General features: G+C 45.7%; 1 protein-coding gene across 1 annotated transcript in view; it reads left to right on the top strand.

Moving 5' to 3' along the window:
* LOC124482086 (protein kinase C-binding protein NELL1-like) overlaps window positions 1-10,702 on the top strand; it is a 135,694-nt gene extending 124,992 nt beyond the window's left edge. Inside the window, 2 exon segments of the mRNA XM_047042439.1 lie at window positions 10,018-10,242; window positions 10,341-10,702. Coding sequence (XP_046898395.1) covers window positions 10,018-10,242; window positions 10,341-10,391 — 276 coding nt within the window. The 3' untranslated portion in view covers window positions 10,392-10,702.
* Window positions 10,703-23,325: the final 12,623 nt, after the last annotated feature.

The raw sequence follows: 23,325 nt of genomic DNA, 5'->3' as shown, positions 1-23,325 counted from the left end.
TTCCCCCAAAACACACATGATAACCCCTTTGGTCATTTCATCCAAAACACACATGCTAACCCCTTTGGTCATTTCATCCAAAACACACATGCTAACCCCTTTGGTCATTTCATCCAAAACACACATGCTAACCCCTTTGGTCATTTCATCCAAAACACACATACTAACCCCTTTGATCGTTTCCTCCAAAACACACATGCTAACCCCTTTGGTCATTTTATCCAAAACACACATACTAACCCCTTTAGTCATTTCATCCAAAACACACATAATAACCCCTTTGATCGTTTCCCCCAAAACACACATACTAACTTCTTTGGTAATTTCCCCCAAAACACACATGATAACCCCTTTGGTCATTTCATCCAAAACACACATGCTAACCCCTTTGGTCATTTCATCCAAAACACACATGCTAACCCCTTTGGTCATTTCATCCAAAACACACATGCTAACCCCTTTGGTCATTTTATCCAAAACACACATACTAACCCCTTTAGTCTTTTCATCCAAAACACACATAATAACCCCTTTGATCGTTTCCCCCAAAACACACATACTAACCCCTTTGGTCATTTCATCCAAAACACACATGCTAACCCCTTTGGTCATTTCATCCAAAACACACATGCTAACCCCTTTGGTCATTTCATCCAAAACACACATGCTAACCCCTTTGGTCATTTACCCCAAAAAACACATACTAACCCCTTTAGTAATTTCATCCAAAACACACATGCTAACCCCTTTAGTCATTTCATCCAAACACACATACTAACCCCTTTGATCGTTTCCTCCAAAACACACATGCTAACCCCTCTGGTCATTTCATCCAAAACACACATGCTAACCCCTTTGGTCATTTACCCCGAAACACACATACTAACTTCTTTTGTCATTTCCCCCAAAACACGAATGCCTAACCCCTTTTGTCATTTAATCCAAAACACACATGCTAACCCCTTTGATCATTTCATCCAAAACACACATGCTAACCCCTTTGGTCATTTCATCCAAAACACACATACTAACCCCTTTAGTCATTTCATCCAAAACACACATGTTAAACCCTTTGGTCATTTACCCCGAAAAACACACTAACCCCTTCAGTCATTTTAACCAAAACACACGTACTAACCCCTTTGATTATTTCCCCCAAAACACACAAGCAAACCCTTTTGGTTATTTCATCCAAAACACACATGCTAACCCCTTTGGTCGATTACCCCAAAACACACATTCTAACCCCTTTGGTCATTTCATCCAAAACACACATGCTAAACCCTTAGGTCATTTACCCCGAAACACACATACTAACTTCTTTGGTAATTTCCCCCAAAACACACATCCTAACCCCTTTGGTCATTTCATCCAAAACACACATGCTAACCCCTTAGGTAATTTACCCCGAAACACAAATACTAACTTCTTTGGTAATTTCCCCCAAAACACACATGATAACCCCTTTGGTCATTTCATCCAAAACACACATGCTAACCCCTTTGATCGTTTCCTCCAAACACACATGCAAACCCCTTTGGTCATTTCATCCAAAACACACATGCTAAACCCTTTGGTCATTTAGCCCGAAAAACACATACTAACCCCTTCAGTCATTTCATCCAAAACACACATGCTAACCCCTTTGGTCATTTACCCCAAAAAACACACTAACCCCTTCAGTCATTTCATCCAAAACACACGTACTAACCCCTTTGATCATTTCCCCCAAAACACACAAGCAAACCCTTTTGGTTATTTCATCCAAAACACACATGCTAACCCCTTAGGTCATTTACCCCGAAACACACATACTAACCCCTTTGATCGTTTCCTCCAAAACACACATGATAACCCCTTTGGTCATTTCATCCAAAACACACATGCTAACCCCTTTGGTCATTTCATCCAAAACACACATGCTAACCCCTTTGGTCATTTCATCCAAAACACACATGCTAACCCCTTTGGTCATTTCATCCAAAACACACATACTTACCCCTTTGGTCATTTCATCCAAAACACACATGCTAACCCCTTTGGTCATTTCATCCAAAACACACATGCTAACCCCTTTGGTCATTTTATCCAAAACACACATACTAACCCCTTTAGTCATTTCATCCAAAACACACATAATAACCCCTTTGATCGTTTCCCCCAAAACACACATACTAACTTCTTTGGTAATTTCCCCCAAAACACACATGATAACCCCTTTGGTCATTTCATCCAAAACACACATGCTAACCCCTTTGGTCATTTCATCCAAAACACACATGCTAACCCCTTTGGTCATTTCATCCAAAACACACATGCTAACCCCTTTGGTCATTTCATCCAAAACACACATGCTAACCCTTTTGGTCATTTTATCCAAAACACACATACTAACCCCTTTAGTCTTTTCATCCAAAACACACATAATAACCCCTTTGATCGTTTCCCCCAAAACACACATACTAACCCCTTTGGTCATTTCATCCAAAACACACATGCTAACCCCTTTGGTCATTTCATCCAAAACACACATGCTAACCCCTTTGGTCATTTCATCCAAAACACACATGCTAACCCCTTTGGTCATTTACCCCGAAAAACACATACTAACCCCTTTAGTAATTTCATCCAAAACACACATGCTAACCCCTTTAGTCATTTCATCCAAACACACATACTAACCCCTTTTATCGTTTCCTCCAAAACACACATGCTAACCCCTCTGGTCATTTCATCCAAAACACACATGCTAACCCCTTTGGTCATTTACCCCGAAACACACATACTAACTTCTTTGGTCATTTCCCCCAAAACACGAATGCCTAACCCCTTTTGTCATTTAATCCAAAACACACATGCTAACCCCTTTGATCATTTCATCCAAAACACACATGCTAACCCCTTTGGTCATTTCATCCAAAACACACATACTAACCCCTTTAGTCATTTCATCCAAAACACACATGCTAAACCCTTTGGTCATTTACCCCGAAAAACACACTAACCCCTTCAGTCATTTTAACCAAAACACACGTACTAACCCCTTTGATTATGTCCCCCAAAACACACAAGCAAACCCTTTTGGTTATTTCATCCAAAACACACATGCTAACCCCTTTGGTCGATTACCCCAAAACACACATTCTAACCCCTTTGGTCATTTCATCCAAAACACACATGCTAAACCCTTAGGTCATTTACCCCGAAACACACATACTAACTTCTTTGGTAATTTCCCCCAAAACACACATGATAACCCCTTTGGTCATTTCATCCAAAACACACATGCTAACCCCTTTGGTCATTTCATAAAAAACACACATGCTAACCCCTTTGGTCATTTCATCCAAAACACACATACTAACCCCTTTGATCGTTTCCTCCAAAACACACATGCAAACACCTCTGGTCATTTCATCCAAAACACACATGCTAACCCCTTTGGTCATTTACCCCGAAACACACATACTAACTTCTTTGGTCATTTCCCCCAAAACACAAATGCCTAACCCCTTTGGTCATATACCCCAAAAAACACACTAACCCCTTCAGTCATTTCATCCAAAACACACGTACTAAACCCTTTGATCATTTCCCCCAAAACACACAAGCAAACCCTTTTGGTTATTTTATCCAAAACACACATGCTAACCCCTTTGGTCGATTACCCCAAAACAAACATGCTAACCCCTTTGGTCATTTCATCCAAAACACACATGCTAACCCCTTAGGTCATTTACCCCGAAACACAAATACTAACTTCTTTGGTAATTTCCCCCAAAACACACATGATAACCCCTTTGGTCATTTCATCCAAAACACACATGCTAACCCCTTTGGTCATTTCATAAAAAACACACATGCTAACCCCTTTGGTCATTTATCCAAAACACATATGCTAACCCCTTAGGTCATTTCATCCAAAACACACATGCTAACCCCTTTGATCGTTTACTCCAAACACACATGCAAACCCCTTTGGTAATTTCATCCAAAACACACATGCTAAACCCTTTGGTCATTTAGCCCGAAAAACACATACTAACCCCTTCAGTCATTTCATCCAAAACACACATGCTAACCCCTTTGGTCATTTACCCCAAAAAACACACTAACCCCTTCAGTCATTTCATCCAAAACACACGTACTAACCCCTTTGATCATTTCCCCCAAAACACACAAGCAAACCCTTTTGGTTATTTCATCCAAAACACACATGCTAACCCCTTTGGTCGATTACCCCAAAACACACATTCTAACCCCTTTGGTCATTTCATCCAAAACACACATGCTAATATGGAGCTAGAAAGCTGACAAAAGTATCTGAATTTGAATATGAAAAATCTGAAATATTTGTGTTTCGAATTTCATAAAACTGAAATATTTTGCTGTTGAATATATAATATCTGAATTATTTGTATGCCGAATTTAATAAAACGGAATTATTTTAATCCAAAAATACAAATTTCTAAAATTCAGATTGCAGGAATTCAGATTCTTGAAATTCAGATTGCTGAAATTCAGTTTCTTGAAATTCAGATTGCTGATATTCAGATGGCGGAAATTCAGATTGCGGAAATTCAGATTCAGTCTGAACCCGGCCAAAGGTGAAACAGCATGCTTTCACAGGAAAAAGTAGACGATTTCAGAACGACCGAACTTTACCTCAGAACAAACTGAGTTGTTAGTTGGAGGAATACCCAGATCACACATACATATCTGGGATAGCACACATACGTCCCAATGTAGGCTGAACATTGACTTTGATAGGAATAAGGAGACAATAAAAAATATGCTTGACCATCCAAAATTGGCTATTAGTAATACATTAGCTAGCTAGCGTGACTTGATTCAACCTGGATTTTCTGTGTGGGCAACAATAAGAGACACAATTGAAGTTCATGATTTTATATCAGGCTGGATGTTGATGCCATCAAGCTCTTAAAAGAACTCCAACACAGAAAAGAGAACAACGGAACATAAATATATAGGCTATAGCTTTGCCAGTTGTTCCGCGTCTTCCATCGGTCTCCGCCGCCCTCTGACTCTATCTCGACTCACTTGATAACAGTAACTGCCGATTTTGGCAGAGAAGAAGACACAAGCTTTTACAAGTTTCATAAGCACTTGCGCCATACTCTTCTTCCAACGAGCAACTCTTAGCTTTTGTTCTGGGGTAAAATTCTGTCAGAGAATGTCTAGATTCGGTCGTTCTGAAATCGTCTACTTTTCCCTGTGAAGGCAAGCTGTTTCACCTTTGGCCTAGTTCAGACAAAATCTGAATCTGAATTTCCGCAATCTGAATTCCAGCAATCTGAATTTCAAGAATCTGAATTTCAGCAATCTGAATTTCAAGAATCTGAATTCCTGCAATCTAAATTTTAGAAATTTGTATTTTTGGATCAAAATAATTCTGTTTTATTAAATTTGGCATACAAATAATTCAGATATTATATATTCAACAGTAAAATATTTCAGTTTTATGAAATTCGACACACAAATATTTCAGATTTGTCATATTCAACTTCAGATACTTTTGTCAGCTTTCTAGCTCCATATGCTAACCCCTTTGGTAATTTACCCCGAAAAACACATACTAACCCCTTCAGTCATTTCCCCCAAAACACAAATGCAAACCCTTTTGGTTATTTCATATAAAACACACATACGTATCCCTTTGGTCATTTCATCCTGTAATATTTGTATTCCTGTAATATTTGTATTTTATATTGTATTTTATATTGTAAATTGGCAACTTATATTTTACTTATTGTATATTTTATTTTAATTGTATTCCACTTAGTATTGCTAGTTTATGTATCCTTAGTATAGTTAGACCACATATTTAAATTTAAGATTCCTATATGTTTACTGTATGCACCTTCCTGCCAAAGCAAATTCCGTGTCTGTGCAAACTTTCATGGCGAATAAATCTGATTCTGATTCTGATCCAAAACACACATGCAAACCCCTTTGGTCATTTCATCTAAAACACACATACTGACCCCTTTGATCGTTTCCCCCAAAACACACATGCAAACCCTTTTGGTTATTTCATCCAAAACACACATGCTAATCTCTTTGGTCATTTCATCCAAAACACACATGCTAACCCCTTTGGTCATTTACCCCGAAAAACACATGCTAACCCCTTCAGTCATTTACCCCGAAAAACACATACTAACCCCTTTGATTATTTCCTCCAAAACACACATGCTAACCCCTTTGGTCATTTCATCCAAAACACACATGCTAACCCCTTTGGTCATTTACCCCGAAAAACACATACTAACCTCTTCAGTCATTTACCCCAAAACACAAATGCAAAATCTTTTCTAATTTAATCCAAAACACACGTGCCAACCCCTTTGGTCATTTCATCCAAAACACACATGGTAACCCCTTTGGTCATTTCATCCAAAACACACATGCTAACCCCTTAGGTCATTTACCCCGAAACACACATACTAACTTCTTTGGTCATTTCCCCCAAAACACAAATGCTAACCCCTTTGGTCATTTCATCCAAAACACACATGGTAACCCCTTTGGTCATTTCCTCCAAAACACACATGCTAACCCCTTTGGTAATTTATCCAAAACACACATGGTAACCCCTTTAGTCATTTCATCCAAAACACACATGCTAACCCCTTAGGTCATTTCATCCAAAACACACATGCTAACCCCTTTGGTCATTTCATCCAAAACACACATGTTAAACCCTTTGGTCATTTACCCTGAAAAACACAAACTAACCCCTTCAGTCATTCCATACAAAACACACATGCAAACCCTTTTGGTTATTTCATCCAAAACACACATACTAACCCCTTTGATCATTACCCCCAAAACACACATACTAACCCCTTTGGTCATTTACCCCAAAACACACATGCTAACCCCTTTGGTCATTTACCCCGAAAAACACAAACTAACCCCTTCAGACATTCCATACAAAACACACATGCTAATCCCTTTGGTCATTTCATACAAAACACACATGCAAACCCTTTTGGTTTTTTCATCCAAAACACACATACTAACCCCTTTGATCATTACCCCCAAAACACACATACTAACCCCTTTGGTCATTTACCCCAAAACACATATGCTAACCCCTTTGGTCATTTCATCCAAAACACACATGCTAACCCCTTTGGTCATTTCATCCAAAACACACATGCTAACCCCTTTGGTCATTTCATCCAAAACACACATGCTAACCCCTTTGGTCATTTCATCCAAAACACACATGCTAACCCCTTTGGTCATTTACCCCGAAAAACACAAACTAACCCCTTCAGACATTCCATACAAAACACACATGCTAATCCCTTTGGTCATTTCATACAAAACACACATGCAAACCCTTTTGGTTATTTCATCCAAAACACACATACTAACCCCTTTGATCATTACCCCCAAAACACACATACTAACCCCTTTGGTCATTTACCCCAAAACACATATGCTAATCCCTTTGGTCATTTCATCCAAAACACACATGCAAACCCTTTTGGTTATTTCATCCAAAACACACATACTAACCCCTTTGATCATTACCCCCAAAACACACATACTAACCCCTTTGGTCATTTACCCCAAAACACACATGCAAACCCTTTTGGTTATTTCATCCAAAACACACATGGTAATCCCTTTGGTCGATTACCCCAAAACACACATGCAAACCCTTTTGGTCATTTCATCCAAAACACACATGGTAATGTTAAGGAATGTGTAACTGGGTAGTGGAGAATAATACAAGGTTAAATTTCGGACCAGGTTACTTGTAGTTTAATGTAAGTAATGATGCAATCACAAGATTTACAATGAAAACAACACACCAGGATGTTCGTAGTCTAATACAATCAATCAGATGATGCAACAGCAGTCTTACAGAAACAGAGTCTCAGAATAGAACAAACGAAGGCCCTTGGTTGAGAAAGTGGTCCTGACAGAGATCAGAGAGAGTTCTGCCCAGTCCAAGTTCTGTCTCCCTGTCCTCAGGAGACAGGTCTTGTACCCCCCAGAGAGGGAGTGCCTTTGATGGGTGATTGGTCAGAAGACCATAGGGCGGGGATGTGATAGTCCAATTAAATGTCCAGGGTGTTGGGGTGGCACAAGGTGGGCAGACCAAGGATCTGGTGATGTTTGGAGAGGGAGGGGGGGGAAGAAGACCCACAGGTCTGAGGTAATCCAAGGGGGGGGGGGGCTCCAGGGAAGGGAGTAGATCGCCCCGAGGTCCTGATGGCGTGCAGGGAGATGGGAGCTGCGCCTCCAAGGAAGGGGGGGGTTGTGTCTCCAGGAAAAGGGGTGAGGCAGACCAGGCCAGGGTCGATGATGTATGGGGAAAGGTGGGGCAGGGTCTCTAAGGGAATGCAGGTGGGGCAGGGTCGATGATGCATGGGGGAAGGTGGGGTAGGGTCTCCAAGGGGAAGGGGGCCTCAGAACAGAATATATCCAAAGGTGGTCAGACCAGCTGGTCTAAGCCGTCCTTAAACAGAGAAGAGTGACAGTCCCAGCATCACCTTATCTCCCAAGTTGACACTTTTACTCCCAAGAGCTGAGAGGCCCTATTGTGCTCGCACCAGTTTCTGAGCATCTCAAGCTTTCCTTCTGTCTGACCCTGGCATGTTTGCACACACCAGAGTTACACAGATTCGTCTCAGCCCGGCCTCACTTGCACAGAAGGCATCCTGTTGCATGATCTCATTAGTTCTTTATTAATTCAATTGATTATAATTGGATACATGTTTTTGAATTAAGCATTACATGACATATGGGAATACATACATATACGAGGTAGTGATTGGTATAACAGCATTGATTAGCAGTATGTTATCATTCCTTCACAGTAACCCCTTTGGTCATTTCATCCAAAACACACATGCTAACCCCTTTGATCATTTCATCCAAAACACACATGCTAACCCCTTTGATCATTTCCCCCAAAACACACATGCTAACCCCTTTGGTCTTTTCATCCAAACCCAAAAGGTCCACGTGTCAAATGTCCATTCAGTCCAGGGTCTTGAATAGTGATGGTTTATTTTTCTGGCCCTTACTTCAGAGTTCTGGGGGTAATTTTGTTCAAAGTGTCTATGCTTTTTGTCATAGTGACGTTTCACTTTACCACTTTTGACAAGGGCAACCGTCTCCATGCAGATTAAACACATCAGTTTAGTGCTCCCCACCGGCAGCATTATTGCATACTTGTCACTGTTTGAAATTTGTGATTTTAGGATTTTTAGAACTTTTTACCATTGCATACAAATTCGGAAAAGCAATTACACCAAGGTCCACAAGGGCCTGTGCTAAAAACCAAGGAGGGAGGGTGGGGGCTTGGTAAGCCCACAATTTCCAGAAAGGATGTGTTCGCCAAGCTTGCACATGTGTCAAGGGGCAGGATGAGTCTGTGAGAATGTGGAGCGTGTGGGCTGTGCACATTTCAAATATTCATAATATTTGTTCAGGCCTAGTGTGGTCTGGTGTAGTCTTGTCTAGCCTGATCTAGCCTAGTTTAGTCTGGGGGATGGGGTTTGGTCTTAGATAACTGTGGTTGTGGGGTTGCTGTGGTGACAGGTCTGATAATCAGCTGACAGATTCTAAATTACAGCTGCTAGCCTGCTGTGTTAACACACAGCCCAGCCCAGCAGGTCAACACAAACACTTCTAATTGGATCAGCCGGCCTTCCTCATAGCTCCTGTTACTTACACACTCACCACTCCTCACTGCTAACAGACAGAAACACACACAACTCTGATTCCACAATGCTGTCTGGAAGTGTTGTCTAACAGTCTCTAAAGCTGAACAGGACAGATGAGGATGTGTTTCTAGTAGTTACCGATGCAATCTGATGACTTGGACTTCAAAACCTTTATTGTCCTCTGAGAGGTTGTTGTACAGCACATATAGACACATACAAAACATCTTGAGCAACAGCACAACAACATCAAATGGTTGTATTTCTGTGTGTGTGTGTGTGCTCGCTCCGTGACCCGTCTCGTCAGGAGGGGGAGGTGGACTGTTGGCCCTTGGCGTGTCCGGTGCTGCCGTGTGACTTCTCCTCGGTGGCGGAGGGCGAGTGCTGTCCTCGCTGTGTGACAGACCCCTGTCTGGCTGACAGCCTGTCCTACGACATCACCCTGACCTGTCAGGACCTGCAGGGCACCACGCGCCTCAGCGGAGCCACCTGGAGTCTCCCCTCCTCCCCATGCACCACCTGCACCTGCAAGGTAGAGACACATACATGTACACATAGTCACATACATGTACACATGGATGTAGACACACTCATGTCACCATGGTAACCGTCCTCTCTGTCTCTGGTCAGAATGGAAGTGTGTGCTGCTCTGTGGAACTGGACTGTCTTCACAACAACTAAAGACCTCCTCTCCTCTGAAGACCTCCTCTCCTCTGAAGACCTCCTCTCCTCTGAAGACCTTCTCCTCTCTTTTCTTCTTCTCCTCTTCTCTCTTCCTCTCCTCCTTCAATCACTCCACCACTCCTCTCCTAGACTGCAGCACTCATTCCATTTGAGGACTCTTTGATCACACACACAGCCCAACACACACATATACCTACACACACAAAGACTGGACCCATGAGCCTGTTACTAGACCGTGGAGCCGGGGTGTTAAGAGGGGAGCAGAGGCTTGTAGCAAGGTGGACCCTTCTCTCTCCTCACCCTCAACATCCCCATCCTCCTCGGTCCAGAACTCTAGGCCCTCCAGCACTCTGGCTTCCTGCTCCAGCACTCTGGCTTCCTGCTCCAGCACTCTGGCTTCCTGCTCCAGCTCTCTGGCTTCCTGCTCCAGCACTCTGGCTTCCTTTGGCAGGCAGGACCGGAGGAGAGGCAGCAGGCACAGATGCAGCCTGGGTCGTGCTAGTGGAGGAGGGGAGGAGGCGGTGTAGAGAGCGGCGGACAATCTTTGATTGTTTGTGATTGCGGTCTAGCCCTCATCCTCTGATCCTTTATTCCTCAAGCATTCCGCGTCGCACAAAGGACAAGATCCCTCCCTACGCTTGGATGAGAGAGAGAGAGTGAGGGGAGGAGGGGAGAGAGACGGGGTTAGACGGTAGAAAGATAGAGTAAAAAGAGTGAAAGAGGTGGGTGGAGAGAGAGGGAGGGATTGAGAGAGGGATAGGTTGGGGGAGGAAGAAAGACAGAAGGGAATAGAAAATGAGAGGGTGAGGGGAAAGAGAGAACAGGAGATGGAGGGAGCGGGGATGAAGAGAGAGAGGAGGGGGGAGGGAGGGATGGGGAATGAAAGAGGGAGATGTAGGGGTTATGAAGGGTGAAACAGGAAGTGAAGGGGATTAGAAATAGCAGCTCAGAAACAGGAAGTATATCTTGGTTTACAGACAGTCTCACCACACTGTCTATATATCGTTGTTTCTTTGCACTGAGTGGATTGTTTTTGTCTGTGTCTCACTGCAACATTTGATATGTAAAGAACACTGCAGTATCACAAGAAGCGATAGTTCTAGACGCTTGTAAAAATGAATATACCAACTGTGAAAAACATGCTCAAATGGACATCTTGTAAATGGTTCCTGCATCGCCTGCCCACAGTCCAGAGCTGAACTTCATATCAGACGGAAATGATAGTCGACACTTTACAGTCATGAAGTGTAACTGCATAGCAGGTCCCATGTACCTACAGTGTTGCTACTGGAGGATATGTAGTTACTGGAACCTTTGTGTAAAGTGCTGCAGGTACTCGTATATGTGACCATCCAGTTTGAACCTGTTCCTTCTGGCACAGTGCTGTTGTCTCTAAGGTTACAGCACAGGCTGGTCAGACCTGGTCAGTGTTTCAGCAGCAGAATGAACTCGTGAAATGGAAGACTGGACAATAAAGTGTGGGGAGTAAACAAGTAGCTAACCCTTTCAGATTACTCTCTTGATCGATTTGATATCAAATAACTGTATAATCGGATTTCTGAGTGTGTGTAAATGTTGTTACATACTGACCTTATGATCATGATCATGATGATGAATGATGTTTTTTTTTAAATCAGCGGTATAATCATAGCTACACGTATGAATTTAAGTGAATTATTTACTTTTCTCTCTGGTTGTTTTACTGTAAATATGGTGTGAAGTGGAGGCGTGTGTAAAGACATGAAGAGCAAACAGCTTCTCACCAACACCTTCCTCCAGCATTCCTGTCTGCTGTCAGAGAAACAACATTTCTATTGTTTTTACGAGACGTTTTTTCTTTTTCTATTCTTGCCTTAACCCTCTTAGTATCTGTGGGGCTGTTAAAGCCGTCCGGCTGGCCTCAGCATACCTGCTGGAGACAGGAGGGCTGTCTAACCTCAGCGTACCTACTGGAGACAGGAGGGCTGTCTAACTGACCCCAGACCAGCGCTGCACCTTTGGAGGCTGTACAGCTAACAGACACACTGGTCACCTCACTAATCACCACGTCAACTCATCGTCTCTCTGTCTCCATAGAAACCACCGCAGAAACAGGAACTGTACAATTGTAAAAAAAATATAAAAAATATAAAAACACACAAAAACATTGTTTAAATCAAATGTAATGTTCTTCTTGATTTTATTCATACTAGAACTAAACTAAAAGAACAAACCCTTGTGTTTTCATTTGATGTCTCACTTTAGAATAAAAAGATTTGGTTGTGGATCTCTTGAACCTTGACGTGCTTGTTCATGTTTCTGGGGGGGTGCGAAGGGCGGGGGGGGGGGGGGCATGTCCCAACCCATCGTTAATTCTTGGATTCAGCCTCGACAACCTTAATGTACTCAAAGGGTTAAGTGTCATTTGACTTGAAGACGTGTCGTGCTGTAAATTCTTCCGTTAATAAATATTTTAGTTGTTTACTTTGGCTGTGTGAATGTTTGGCTTCAAAGTGTCTGCTTGTGAGATCAGAAGGCGTGTTCTCTCTGAGAAGGCTTACGTTCTGAACCCGTCGCCCCAGGACAGTAAGTGATGGGTTTACGCAACACAGACTAAACACAGACGATGACTAACTAAGAACATTGTGTAACTAGTTTCTATTTGGTGATATCAACACAGCTCAGGGAAAAGAGAAATTTTTTGCAGAGGGCTTGGCAGCCGAACCCCTCGCAGCCTGGAACAGAGATCCGATCCACGCCTCCGAATCAAAACTCTGCAACTTTATCTTCCTCTCCCCCCTCCTTTTTTCCTCTCCCTCCTCCTCATCTTCCTCCTCTTCTGATATCGAAGTCACAGTTTCATTGTCTAAGAGCAGGCGGGCTGGACGTGTTTAGATTATTCCCACACTCAGACCAACGCCTCCTCCTGTCCTGGAATCCAGCGTCCCTGAGACAAGAGACGGCACTCTTCCCTCCTGGAGCGGAGGAGAGAGGAGGAGAGACAGAGATCTGAGACAGCATCTTAAAAGGCTGTGCCTGTCCGGTTGTCCTGGAGGGAGATAAGCGCCGGAACACACGTAGACGGCACGCACACGTCGTGGAGAGCACATGCCTGGGGCACGGAAGAACAGCTTCTATATCTTGGATTCCTGATGAGTTAAAGGACCGGCCCTCTATACAGTGCAGGAGACAGGAGAGGGCGTTTCATTAACCTGCTGTCAGTCACTCATGGAGAATTCCACACATTCACACCCCTGGTCAGATGTTTTGTAGGGGGCTCAGGGTGTGAGATCCTGGGCCCACTCAGGGCCTCCTCCTGGGTACCTCCTCCAGACCCAGACAGGGGATCAGCATTCATGGGCTGGGCCCTGGGAAGCGCGAGGAGAGGGGGCCAGGGAGAGGAGAGAGGTGAGGAGGGGTGAGGTCGATCCAATCAACCTGACGAGCTAAAACCACCATTCTGCATTCGCATTCCTTCTGCTCCTTTCATCAGCGCCTGCAGTGACCTCCTGGGGTGAATTAGAAGACGTGTCTGAAAGCAGCTTGCCTGGCGAATGTGACAAAGTAGCCTTGTGGTCGTTTTTTTCCAGCCAGTCATCAGCTTCTAGCATTGATCTGCCCCCCCCCCCCCCCCCCCTCGCAGTAATTGCCAGGCAGCAAGGGGGGGGGGGGGGGGGGGGGGGTTGGACACAATAACCGAAGCGCTGCACGCGCCACAATCAGAAACAGACTAAATACATAAACCATGTGCATCACCTCCCTCGTGGCTGGCCATGTTAATACTAGGAGGATTAAGCTGCTAAAACACCTTATCGACATCCAGGACCGATCAGTGGAGTTAAAGTGACCAGCAGCCTGCTCATGACACTCTGGTATCGACCAGCAGGGAACAGACCTATCATGGTTTAAGGTTGGTCTCTCCCTATCTCTCTCCCTATCTCCCTCCCTCTCTCTCTCCTTCTCTCTCTCCCCCCCTCTCTCCCTCTCCCTCTCGCCCTCTCGCCCCCTCGCCCTCTCTCCCTCTCTCCAGATGAGCGTGTGACTGCCTGGACGTTCCCTGAGCCTCGCCTTGAAAACAAGAAAGCAATTAGACCGTCATACGTCAAACCTTCCGACTGACCTTCACACACTGGCTGGGCCTCGGCTATTAATTTTCTGTCACCACTTATTAAGCAATAACGTTAATCAATTAGGCCAGCAAAGAGCATTTTTGATATTGGAGAGAGAGGAGACAGAGTGGGAGAGAGAGAGAGAGAGAGAGAGAGAGAGAGAGAGAGAGAGAGAGAGAGCGAGCGAGAGCGAGAGAGCGAGAGACCCCTCAGGGGATAGTGCTGGTCACCAGGTTGGCTGGTTAACATAAATATAAACTGTGTATTAATATGACTAAAGCAAGCCTACACAGGGACATGTCAACAGTTGTGCCGAGGTGAAAAGCTTCACCTCACATGGCCTCCTGCTAATCAACAGCAAGGCTACCGGCTCGGATGAATAAACATGAGGTACTGTCAGAGAATAAAAGGCCCAAGTTTCCCTCTCTCTCTTTTCTCTTCTCTCTCTCTCCCTCTCTCCCTCTCCCCCCTCCTTTCTCTCTCTCCCTCTCTCCCCTCCTTTCTCTCTCTCCCTCTCTCCCCTCCTTTCCCTCTCTCCCTCCTCTCTCTCTCTCTCTCTCTCTCTCTCGCCAAGGGGAAAAACAAACATCTATTTGAAAAACATGAGGAAGAACGAAGGTTCTCTTTATTTCTTTCATGTTCCCTCTCTTTCTCTCTCACTCTGCCCCACTTTCTCTTATGTAAGCGTATTTTCTACATACATATATAACATATCTCTCTCTCTCTCTACATATATAACATGTCTCTCTGTTCCCTCCTGGAGCACCGGAGAGGCTCCGGAGATCTTTACTCTGAGGTCTCTCTGCTGGGCCTGACTCTCTGCTGGGCCTGACTCTGCTGGGCCTGACTCACTGCTGGGCCTGACTCTCTGCTGGGCCTGACTCTCTGCTGGGCCTGACTCTGCTGGGCCTGACTCTGCTGGGCCTGACTCTCTGCTGTGCCTGACTCTGCTGGGCCTGACTCTCTGCTGGGCCTGACTCTGCTGGGCCTGACTCTGCTGGGCCTGACCCTCTGCTGGGTCTGACTCTGCTGGGCCTGACTCTGCTGGGCCTGACTCTGCTGGGCCTGACTCTCTGCTGGGCCTGACTCTGCTGGGCCTGACTCACTGCTGTGCCTGACTCACTGCTGGGCCTGACTCTCTGCTGGGCCTGACTCACTGCTGGGCCTGACTCACTGCTGGGCCTGACTCTCTGCTGGGCCTGACGAGTGGTCTGTTCTCCCCTCCTCACCATCGCCAGGCTGCTCTCAGAGTGTGGGTGTGTGTGTGTCTGTGTGGAGGTCTGCTCTGTAAATATGTGGTGCGCAGATCGAGGGTCAGACAGGAAGAGAGGGTTTAACAGGAAGAGAGGGTTGAGATGAAGAGAGAGCCGGGATGTAATGAAGCATTCTGGGAGAATAAACACACACACTCCCCCACACACACACTCCCACCCCCCCCGTGCTGCAGGTAATGGAGCATTGTGGGAGGGTGGGCTGGCTGGCCCTGATAACAGGTCTGATGGACAACACTGAGCTGCAGCCAGCTCTGCTCCAAAACACCACATCACCTCATCCCTCCATCCCCTCATCCCTCCATCCCCTCATCCCTCCATCCTCTATTCCCATCAGACGGATAGGCTTGATAGAAAGGGGGAGAGAGGAGAGAGGGGAAAGAGAGAAGAGGGAAGGGGAGAGGGAGAGAGGGAACAGGGGGAGAGAGGAGAGAGGGGAAGAGAGAAGGGGGGGGAGAGGGAGAGAGGAGAGAGGGGAGGGGAGATTATACAGTACAGAGGTCATTATAGTAGGACAGAACTCTGGGCATAACTGTACGGACGTTCTAGAGTGTTCTCTCTGTAACATTCTAGTGTTCTCTCTGTAAGAGTCAAGGTTACTAACAGTGAGATGATGTCAGGGTGAGTGAGTTGGTCGTCCGTCTCTTCTGAGAGGAACAGGTGACAGCAGTGCTGCTATGGCAGCCTGGGGTGAGGCAGCACTGCCTTCCTCTTCCTGTCACCAGGAGACACCACATTCTGATCCTGTCACCACCAAAATTGAATATTTTATCTCAGCAGACAGAGACTCGTCGTTCAGGGAGGGTTCCTGGCTGTGGAGCGAGAAGTAGTTTGTAACATTCGTGGGTTGTAACTATTTTGTATTTGGTTGCTGTGATATCAATACAGCTCAGGGAAAAGAGGAATAGGAGGAAATGAATTCTAAGAGTCAATTAACCCTAAACAGATGGGGTTACAATATACTTGCTTTCAAATGCCAGCCTCAAATTATGGATCTCATATAAACTGCGCCGCAGGACGAAAATCTGCTTCTCATTTGAAAATGCGCCACTTCTCTGCTCCCCTCCAATCATTTCAATGATGAGAAATATGCGAGTCGTTTTCAAATTAAAAGGGTGACATTGGAGGATGGCAGGGACAGATCAATACGGACGCAACGAGGGGGTTTATTCATCAAACTTTACTGCCACAAATTGTAAAGAGCTCAATACTGAAGACTCTGACCAACGTCTGTGTAGCCTCTGAACTCTGCTACGTGACTCGATCACATCTCCACAAGCACTAGGGGAGCAGGTTCTAAGGTAGCAGGTTCTAAGGTAGCAGGTTCTAAGGAAGAAGGTTCTAAGGTAGCAGGTTCTAGGGGAGCAGATTCTAGGGAAGCAGGTTCTAAGGAAGCAGGTTCTAAGGGAGCAGGTTCTAAGGTAGCAGGTTCTAAGGTAGCAGGTTCAAAGGAAGCAGGTTCTAAGGTAACAGGTTCTAGGGTAGCAGGTTCTAAGGTAACAGGTTCTAGGGTAGCACGTTCTAGAGGAGCACGTTCTAAGGTAGCACGTTCTAAGGTAGCAGGTTCTAGGAGAGCAGGTTCTAAGGTAGCAGGTTCTAGGGGAGCAGCAGTCCTGTCCCAAATGAGCACTGGCAAGGTGAGGGGGGCATATGGGTCCCTTCACCCTCCCTCCCTCCCTCTTGGGTTGGGAACGGCAGGCCAAAATCTGTGGCCTAGTTTGGAGAGAAAAAAAGAGGGAAAGACAGAAAAGCGAGAGAAAAGAGAGAGAAAGGAAACAGTAGGGCACTCTCACACACACACACACATTTTACATGTTGTCATTTAGCAGATGCTCTTATCCAGGGTGACGTACAGTAAGTAAAGGGATATTCCCCCTGAGGCAAGTAGGGTGAAGTGCCTTCCCCAAAAACACAACGTCATTTTTCACTTCAATCAAACCAGAAACCTTCTGATTTATAGCCCAATTTCCTAACCACTAAGCCATCTGACTCTCTAAAACACATACACACACAAGCCCCAAATCCACAAAAAAAAGATGAACAAATATACAAACACTTATAGATTTGCACGTGAACAAACCATTAATGTTTATGATTAATTATAATTTTTATATATATCGTTATTTCTGCTTGTTGATTTTGTTTTAATTAGTCCCGCCATTGGTAGAACTCATTGCCATGGCAATATCCATAAGCTGTCGTCAGGCCTGATAATGGATGCCAGACTCATCCAGACTCATCCAGACTCATCCACCAGTAATTAACACAGACAAAAACAGCGAGTCACCCCAGCAGGACGGAAGGTGAGAGAACATCAATGCTGCACCCGGCTCGCCTGCATTGATGTGGAGTCTTAGATACTGAGGAGGGGGATAGAGGGGATATCAAGCCACAAAGAGAGGGGGGGAGAGAGGAGATATCAAGCCACAGAGAGAGGGGGGGGAGAGAGAGAGAGACAGAGAGAGAGAGAGAGAGAGAGAGAGAGAGGGGGAGGAGAAGAGAGGATGAGATGGAGGGGGAGAGGGGAGAAGAACAGAGGATGAAGTGTTCTGTAAGGGAGCAGTCATCATTGCCCTGGGGATAGAGGACTACAGATCACCTACATTTCCTGAACACAGGAATATACATATTCATGAGGAACCAAAACTAAAACACGCTGTATTTCGGATTGTGTGCACGTGTCTGTGTGAGTGTGTGAGTGTGTGTTTGTGTGTGTGTGTTTGTATGAGTGTGTGTATATATCTATGTGTGTGTGTACGTGTCTGTGTGTATCTGTGTATAAGGTGAATAACTGTGGAGGGGTGACAGAGGCCACATCGGTGTCCTCTGGTTCTCCTAACGATTGTGGTAGCACTCACAGTCTGTGTCATTCCCAAGAGCTGGCTGGGGGGAGGGGGGAGGAGGGGGGGTTGAGGGGGAGGAGATGGCACCGAGGAGTAGAGGACGGGAACAGATTTTTCTGGTTCAGTGCATTGCTTTGCATAATTACCACAAGACAGGACAGGCATGAACATCCTTTACTCTCACTGTTTTTCTCTCCTCTCCCCACCTCTCTCTCTCCCTCTCTCTCCCCACCTCTCTCTCCCCACCTATCTCTCCCCACCTCTCTCTCCCACCTCTCTCTCCCCACCACTCTCTCCCACCTCTCTCTCTCCCTCCTCTCTCTCTCCCTCCTCTCCCCACCTCTCTCCCTCCTCTCCCCACCTCTCTCTCCCCACCCCACCCCTCTCCCTCCTCTCCCCACCTCTCTCTCCCCACCTCTCTCTCCCCACCCCACCCCTCTCCCTCCTCTCCCCAGCTCTCTCTCCCCACCCCACCCCTCTCTCTCTCTCTCTCTCCCTCCTCTCCCCACCTCTCTCTCCCCACCTCTCCCCACCTCTCTCTCTCCCTCCTCCACCTTTTACCTCTGTGTGTGTGTTTAACACATTATCTCTGTGTCACCATCACAAACACCTTGAACTTAGATCAATGGTTGTAATCCTGAACATGTTCATGCATTAACAAGGAACCCTTCCCCTCTCTGTCTCAATGTCGTGAAAATATTTGAAGTTGTGACACAGCAATATTGTAAATACGAGCTTTTGCCTCCACTAGAAAATTCTAATTTCAAAGATTACAAAGAAGCAATTTTTCCATACTAAATATCCAATATTACTTCATAACACTGACTTCCTGAAAAGTTCAAGATCATTACTGGCCAGCAATCATGCATGCATTACACAAAACTAAAAACAATGAGACTGCCAATATGGAGATAAAAAGAATCTGCAGAGTTCAGAGAAAAACAACGATTGTATATTCATGGGATACAGGGTGGCCTGCTATTTGGTGCACATTTTCACAGAAATATGACATTTCGCAACAAAGGGGGGAGGAGAGGGAGGGAGAGGGAGGGGTAGGGAGGAGGAGAGGGAAAAAGAGGAGAGGGAGGAGGAGAGGAAGGAGGAGCAGGAGGAGGTGCAGACATATACTCAGGGGATGCATGTGTTCTCCCGAACACATTCCTCAACATCCACCTCCTCATCATGATCATGCTTCCTGTCAAGTCCATATTTTTTCCCTTTTGGATGCTGAAGTTCACTTCTGTATTCTGTGTGTATGTGTGTGTGCACTTGTGTGTGCACTTGTGTATGTGCACGTGTGTGTGTGTGCCTTCCTACCAGGCTCATAATGCCTTAATCTCTCTGGTGCTGGTCTGGGTTGTGGCTGCTTGATCAGAACCAGGCTCCAAGCCTTGGATGCGCGCACACACACACAGTGACCTGCTCCACTCCTAAAGGCCTGGCTGGAGCACACTTCCAGACCAGGGGGTATTCTGCTGTACCGGGGAAACTTGGAGGTTCAACAGCAAAACTCCAAGAGGAGAAGTTTCTGGAAGCCCACTTTGACAGGCTGAGGCGAGGCAGCGATGAATGTTTCCACCACATTAATGGAGAAAGGAGGAATAAAGGAATGAATAAAGAGAGCTTGTGAAAGTGAGACAGGAGAGGGAGAGAGAGAGGAGAGAGAAAGGAGAGAGAGAGGAGAGAGAGAGGTGAGAGAGAGACAGGAGAGAGAGAGGAGAGAGAAAGGAGAGAGAGAGGAGAGAGAGCGAGGAGAGAGAAAGGTGAGAGAGGAGAGAGAGAGACAGGAGAGAGAGAGGAGAGTGGGGTTTGGCAGGGAGGAGGGGGGAGAAAGGGGGGGAGAGAAAGAGGGAGGGAGAGAGATTGAGTAAGAGAGGGAGAGGGGGGAGAGGGAGGGGGGGGCGTTGAGGTTTGGAGGACACTGAGTTCCTGCAGGGTTGTGAATTACGAGCAGAGGGGGAAGGGGGGGGGGCGTGACCGGAGAGCATCTCCTTGGTAACGGGAGGTTTAATCATGTTGCCGTGGCGGCATCTCTCAGCTCGTCACACGCTAGTGAGCCTCGCTGCCACCAAGCGGATGGATGATCCCATTTAGATGAAGCTTTAGAGAGTTTGGGAGAATGTTCCAGTAAGAATCCATCTGGGTGTTGAACGCAGGACGCAGCAGGGAGACGTGTGACTCTAGATCAGGGGTGTTCAATCCTGGTCCTCGAAGGCCACTGTCCTGCATATTTTAGATGTTTCCCTTCTCCAGCACACCTGTTTCAAATGAATGGGTTGTTATCAAGCTCTGTGGAAGCCAGGTAATGACCATTCATTTGAATCAGGTGTGCTGGAGCAGGGAAACATCTAAAACATGCAGGACAGTGGCCTTCGAGGACCAGGATTGGACACCCCTGCTCTAGAGGAACCTTCTCCTCCAGGTGGAGAGAGGTGAGCCTGTTCAGCTAGTCTGGTCTCAGGACAGCGGGGTGATGCAGGACATCTGGGCTGGAGATCTGTTGATAAAGTACCAACACACCAGAGCCCTGCTCCTTCTGAACTGACCCCACATGTCAGGAGGTGGGGCAGAGAGGGAGGGAGAGGAGGCAGCCATAGAGGAGACAGATCGGAGTGGGTGACAGCGAGAGAGATGGAGTGACAGAAGAAGAAAAGGTATAAGAGCGTGGGAGCGTGGCTCAGTGACATCTTTAAAAGTCACAGCTTGACATTAAGGCTTAAATCTGCTCGATGGACGCAAGCGTTTCTAAACCCATGAAAGCCTGCTGCGCCTCATGCAATTACACACAGCACTGTGTCAGTCACCAGAACACGCCACCACGCACGGCCTCTCACAGCTCAGCGACCCCAGGCACACTCTCTTAAAGGCCAGGGCTGTATGTGTGTGAGTGTGGAGCACCAACATTCTCGCAGGCTATATTTACGTTTAATTGTCGCCCTTCCTCTGTCCAGCAGCAGACCCCTCAGGAAACACATCACGCGTTGACACAGGCTCTACATCCTGACTGTCACAACGGCTTCCTGTCTGTTGGGCTGGAAAATCACAACAGGGGGAAATCATCGCCTGTCCAGGAAGCAGAAGGGAAAGAGGGGAGAGCAAAAAGGAGGGAGGGAGGGGGGCTGAGTGTTCAGACCTCTACTTCCTCTCTGTTACATCACTACTTCCTCTCTGTTACATCACTACTTCCTCTCTGTTACATCACTACTTCCTCTCTGTTACATCACTACATCCTCTCTGTTACATCACTACTTCCTCTCTGTTACATCACTGCTTCCTATCTGTAACATCACTACTTCCTCTCTGTTACATCACTACTTCCTCTCTGTTACATCACTACTTATTCTGTTACATCACTACTTCCTCTCTGTTACATCACTACTTCCTCTCTGTTACATCACTACTTCCTCTCTGTTACATCACTACTTATTCTGTTACATCACTACTTCCTCTCTGTTACATCACAACTTCCTCTCTGTTACATCACTACTTCCTCTCTGTAACATCACTACTTCCTCTCTGTAACATCACTACTTCCTCTCTGTTACATCACTACTTCCTCTCTGTTACATCACTACGTATTCTGTTACATCACTACTTCCTCTCTGTTACATCACTACTTCCTCTCTGTTACATCCCTACTTCCTCTCTGTTACATCACTACTTATTCTGTTACATCACTACTTCCTCTCTGTTACATCACCACTTCCTCTCTGTTACATCACTACTTCCTCTCTGTTACATCACTACTTATTCTGTTACATCACTTCTTCCTCTCTGTTACATCACTACTTCCTCTCTGTTACATCACTACTTCCTCTCTGTTACATCACAACTTCCTCTCTGTTACATCACTACTTCCTCTCTGTTACATCAGTACTTCCTCTCTGTTACATCACTACTTCCTCTCTGTAACATCACTACTTCCTCTCTGTTACATCACTACTTCCTCTCTTCTAGGTCTTCATGCATCCTCAGACAGACACTAGTAGCAGCAGTCCAGGAGGGAGCAGAGATCACAATGGAAACATGTTGGGTTCAGTATTCTTTCCAGACTTTACAACCAGTATCAGAAGAGAGAAGGCCCCTCCCTCCCTCCCCTTGAAGGACTGCTACATCATTCAGAGAATATCCTGTGGAAAGAGGCTTAGATAATATTCTCACTCTAAAGTCACAGCAGAGGTGTGTGTGAGAGAGTGTGTGTGTGTGAGAGTGTGTGTGTGAGAGAGTGTGTGTGTGTGAGAGTGTTTGTGTGAGTGTGTGTGTGTGAGAGTGTGTGTGTGTGTGTTTGAAGAGAGAGCAGCGGGAGGTTAAGGACAGAAGCATCAGTTCAGTAAATCATTTAGCTTTTGAGACGTTCACCATTCAACCCACACAAAGATTAAGATCCTGATAAAACCAGGACTGAGAAGGAGGGAAAAAACACGTGGGTACTTGATGTGCTGCACTTCAAATGCTTCTGGCTGATGGGGAAGGTTGTTGTGTGATTGTACAGACAGGAGATGAGACCTAACCTGAGAAGGCCAACATCCATCAGTTTTTCTCCTTCATCTAACCAGAGAGCTCACTGAGATGGGAAATCTTGTTTCTCAAGAGCGTCCTGGCAAAGATAGCCAGGAGTCATTACCCCACCACAGACAGTATCTAAACGACAAGTCTTCTAGTAGCGTTCAGCTGCACAGCGAAATCAGACACAAACAAAAACTAAACATTTGCAGGTTGTAGAACCAGC

Source organism: Hypomesus transpacificus, chromosome 19 (genome assembly GCF_021917145.1).
Source record: "Hypomesus transpacificus isolate Combined female chromosome 19, fHypTra1, whole genome shotgun sequence".
NCBI lineage: Eukaryota > Metazoa > Chordata > Actinopteri > Osmeriformes > Osmeridae > Hypomesus > Hypomesus transpacificus.
The sequence above is the reverse complement of the archived record's forward strand: the minus strand, read 5'-3'. Positions and strand labels throughout refer to the sequence as shown.